Source organism: Nerophis lumbriciformis, linkage group LG25 (assembly GCF_033978685.3).
Source record: "Nerophis lumbriciformis linkage group LG25, RoL_Nlum_v2.1, whole genome shotgun sequence".
Lineage (NCBI taxonomy): Eukaryota > Metazoa > Chordata > Actinopteri > Syngnathiformes > Syngnathidae > Nerophis > Nerophis lumbriciformis.
The window spans coordinates 35752716-35756802 of NC_084572.2; the positions used below are offsets into that span (position 1 = coordinate 35752716).

The 4087-nt window shown below is 43.5% G+C and overlaps 1 protein-coding gene across 2 annotated transcripts in view; it reads right to left on the reverse strand.

The window, feature by feature from the left end:
• Nucleotides 1-314: 314 nt before the first annotated feature.
• Nucleotides 315-4087, reverse strand: part of arhgap19 (Rho GTPase activating protein 19) — a 29876-nt gene continuing 26103 nt past the window's right edge. The window contains exons 10-12 of one of the 2 annotated variants that reach the window (XM_061984301.2): nt 3836-3937; nt 3668-3754; nt 315-1548 (exon numbers count right to left, since the gene is read on the reverse strand). In XM_061984301.2, the coding sequence (XP_061840285.1) occupies nt 1492-1548; nt 3668-3754; nt 3836-3937 (246 nt within the window). In that variant the 3' untranslated portion in view covers nt 315-1491. Of the gene's footprint in view, nt 1552-3667; nt 3755-3835; nt 3938-4087 lie in introns of both variants that reach the window. The other variant, XM_061984300.2, reaches the window with a different exon arrangement.

The window sequence follows — 4087 nt, forward strand, 5'->3', positions numbered from 1 at the left end:
AACATATTAAATATTGTTATGAAGGTGTCTCTTACTACATTATATATATACTTGCAGTATGTATATTGTACATATTACACATTGTTATGAAGGTGTCTGTTACTACATTATATATATATATATATATATATATATATATATATATATATATATATATATATATATATATATATATATATATATATATATATATATACTTGCAGTGTGTATATTTTAGATATTACATATTGTTATGAAGGTGTCTGTTACTACATTATATATATATATATATATATATATATATATATACTTGCAGTGTGTATATTGTACATGTTACATATTGTTATGAAGGTGTCTGTTACTACATTATATATATATACTTGCAGTGTGTATATTGTACATATTACAGATTGTTATGAAGGTGTCTGTTACTACATTATATATATACTTGTAGTGTGTATACAAATATATTACATATTGTTATGAAGGTGTCTGTTACTACATTGTATATATACTTGCAGCGTGTCTATTGTACATATTACATATTGTTATGAAGGTGTCTGTTACTACATTATATATATACTTGTAGTGTGTGTACAAATATATTACATATTGTTATGAAGGTGTCTGTTACTACATTATATATATACTTGTAGTGTGTGTACAAATATATTACATAGTGTTATGAAGGTGTCTGTTACTACATTATATATATACTTGCAGTGTGTATATTGTACATATTACAGATTGTCTCTCCGAAGGCTACAATAGTGTTATTAGACGCATCTTCCAAGCGTTTTTTTAATTATCATCTTTAATATCTTAAAAAAAGAAATTTCTCAAATGTGTTTTTGTCTCTCATAATGATTGTGAACGATAAGCAAAATCCCCCCAAAAAAGTGCAGTTCCCCTTTAAAAACAGTAACGACCCAAACTAAATATTTAGGTAAGACATGAGTGACAGGGTTATTGTAATATTTGCAATGATGAGGGGGCCAACTTCACGCTAGTACAGTAATACGCTAAGATAGCTCGTAATCATGACTTCCTGTTCCGCCAAAATTAAAGTTTGCTTTTAAGTCATTCACATTTTGTACGAAGAAGATTCACGTTCAAGTGCAGACATGTTCAAGTCTCTGACATCAAATATCTACCATTCACATCTTGAAATAAATACTAAATTATGGAGCAGTTTAAAATCCCAAAGTACCACGAAATGTTTAGAAAAGTACATTAAATATTTAAAAAAACAGCTGTCAGTATATTGTAGTAATAAACATTATTAACATGTTATTATCTTTGTGTGGTTTCAATGATGACCATGGAAAAGTACATTGAATATTAGACACAGCTGTCAGTATAACATAGTAATAAACAATTAGCACTTTCATGTACCTGGTGTACCTAATGAAGTGGCCAGGTTGTAATACTGTCACGTCTGATTGGCTCACATGCCGCCCAGGCAAAGCCGTTGCCGTGGCAACACGGAATAGTCACGTCCAGTCCGGGTGTCTACAGAGAGACTTCATGAGCGGGCGAGAAGCAACTCCTGGCCATGGAGGGCGTGTCCTGCTGAGACAGGTGTGGGATTAGGGTGGGGGGTGGGGGTGATACAGGTGTGGTGATGAGTGATACAGGCGATACAGGTGTGGTGATGAGTGGACAGGTGATACAAGTGTGATGATGAGTGGACAGGTGATACAAGTGTGATGATGAGTGGACAGGTGATACAAGTGTGGTGATGAGTGGACAGGTGATACAAGTGTGATGATGAGTGGACAGGTGATACAAGTGTGGTGATGAGTGGACAGGTGATACAAGTGTGATGATGAGTGGACAGGTGATACAAGTGTGGTGATGAGTGGACAGGTGATACAAGTGTGATGATGAGTGGACAGGTGATACAATTGTGATGATGAGTGGACAGGTGATACAGGTGTGGTGTTGAGTGGACAACTGATACGGGTGTGGTGTTGAGTGGACAGGTGATACAAGTGTGATGATGAGTGGACAGGCGATACAAGTGTGGGGATGAGAGGACAGGCGATACAGGTGTGGGGATGAGTGGACAGGCGATACAGGTGTGGTGTTGAGTGGACAGGCGATACAGGTGTGGTGATGAGTGGACAGGCGATACAGGTGTGGGGATGAGAGGACAGGCGATACAGGTGTGGTGTTGAGTGGACAGGCGATACAGGTGTGGTGATGAGTGGACAGGTGATACAGGTGTGATGATGAGAGGACAGGCGATACAGGTGTGGTGTTGAGTGGACAGGCGATACAGGTGTGGTGATGAGTGGACAGGCGATACAGGTGTGGTGATGAGTGGACAGGTGATACAGATGTGATGATGAGAGGACAGGTGTGATGATGAGTGGACAGGTGATACAGGTGTGGTGATGAGTGGACAGGTGTGATGATGAGTGGACAGGTGACACAAGTGTGACGATGAGTGGACAGGTGATACATGTGTGGTGATGATTGGACAGGTGATACAAGTGTGATGATGAGTGGACAGGCGATACAGGTGTGGGGATGAGTGGACAGGCGATACAGGTGTGGTGTTGAGTGGACAGGCGATACAGGTGTGGTGTTGAGTGGACAGGTGATACAGGTGTGGTGATGAGTGGACAAGTGATACAGGTGTGGTGTTGAGTGGACAGGTGATACAGGTGTGGTGATGAGTGGACAGGTGTGATGATGAGTGGACAGGTGATACAGGTGTGGTGATGAGTGGACAGGTGATACAGGTGTGATGATGAGAGGAGAGGTGATACAGGTGTGGTGATGAGTGGACAGGTGTGATGATGAGTGGACAGGTGATACAGGTGTGGTGATGAGTGGACAGGTGTGATGATGAGTGGACAGGTGATACAGGTGTGATGATGAGAGGACAGGTGATACAGGTGTGATGATGAGAGGACAGGTGATACAGGTGTGGTGATGAGAGGACAGGTGATACAGGTGTGGTGATGAGAGGACAGGTGATACAGGTGTGGTGATGAGTGGACAGGTGTGATGATGAGTGGACAGGTGATACAGGTGTGATGATGAGAGGACAGGTGATACAGGTGTGGTGATGAGAGGACAGGTGATACAGGTGTGGTGATGAGAGGACAGGTGATACAGGTGTGGTGATGAGAGGACAGGTGATAAAGGTGTGGTGATGAGAGGACAGGTGATAAAGGTGTGGGGATGAGTGGGCAGGTGATACAGGTGTGGTGATGAGAGGACAGGTGATAAAGGTGTGGGGATGAGTGGGCAGGTGATACAGGTGTGATGATGAGAGGACAGGTGATACAGGTGTGGTGATGAGTGGACAGGTGTGATGATGAGTGGACAGGTGTGATGATGAGAGGACAGGTGATACAGGTGTGATGATGAGTGGACAGGTGATACAGGTGTGATTATGAGAGAACAGGTGATACAGTTGTGGTGATGAGTGGACAGGTGTGATGATGAGTGGACAGGTGATACAGGTGTGATGAGAGGACAGGTGATACAGGTGTGGTGATGAGTGGACAGGTGATACAGGTGTGATGATGAGAGGACAGGTGATACAGGTGTGGTGATGAGTGGACAGGTGATACAGGTGTGGTGATGAGTGGACAGGTGTGATGATGAGTGGACAGGTGATACAGGTGTGGTGATGAGTGGACAGGTGTGATGATGAGTGGACAGGTGATACCTTCACAGCTTGACTTTTATTAAAGTTGAAGTCTGGGTTCTTCAACACTAGCCCCGCCTTCCCCCGCACTTTTAGCGGACTTCTCACCTGCAGGCACAATCGGACAGGTAAGTAAGGACATCAAAAGGATCAAAGGTGTGTGTGTGTGTGTGTGTGTGTGTGCGTCACCTCCCGCAGGAAAACGTTCTCTTTGCCGTGTTTTGGGGCTGCCGTGGCGACGGCGTGGGGGGAGATGTGTCTCGCTGTCAGCTGATCAGATCGAGGTTTACGCTGCAAGCAGAGCACAGGAGAGTCTGCAATGTCGGCCATCTTTGTGGCACAAGGACCGAGGCCATGCTAGTCACTGGCCTGCAGACCAAGGTCATGTCGGGCAGAGGAACCACGACTAGAAAGGTGACGAGGCAACACATCGCAGCAGAT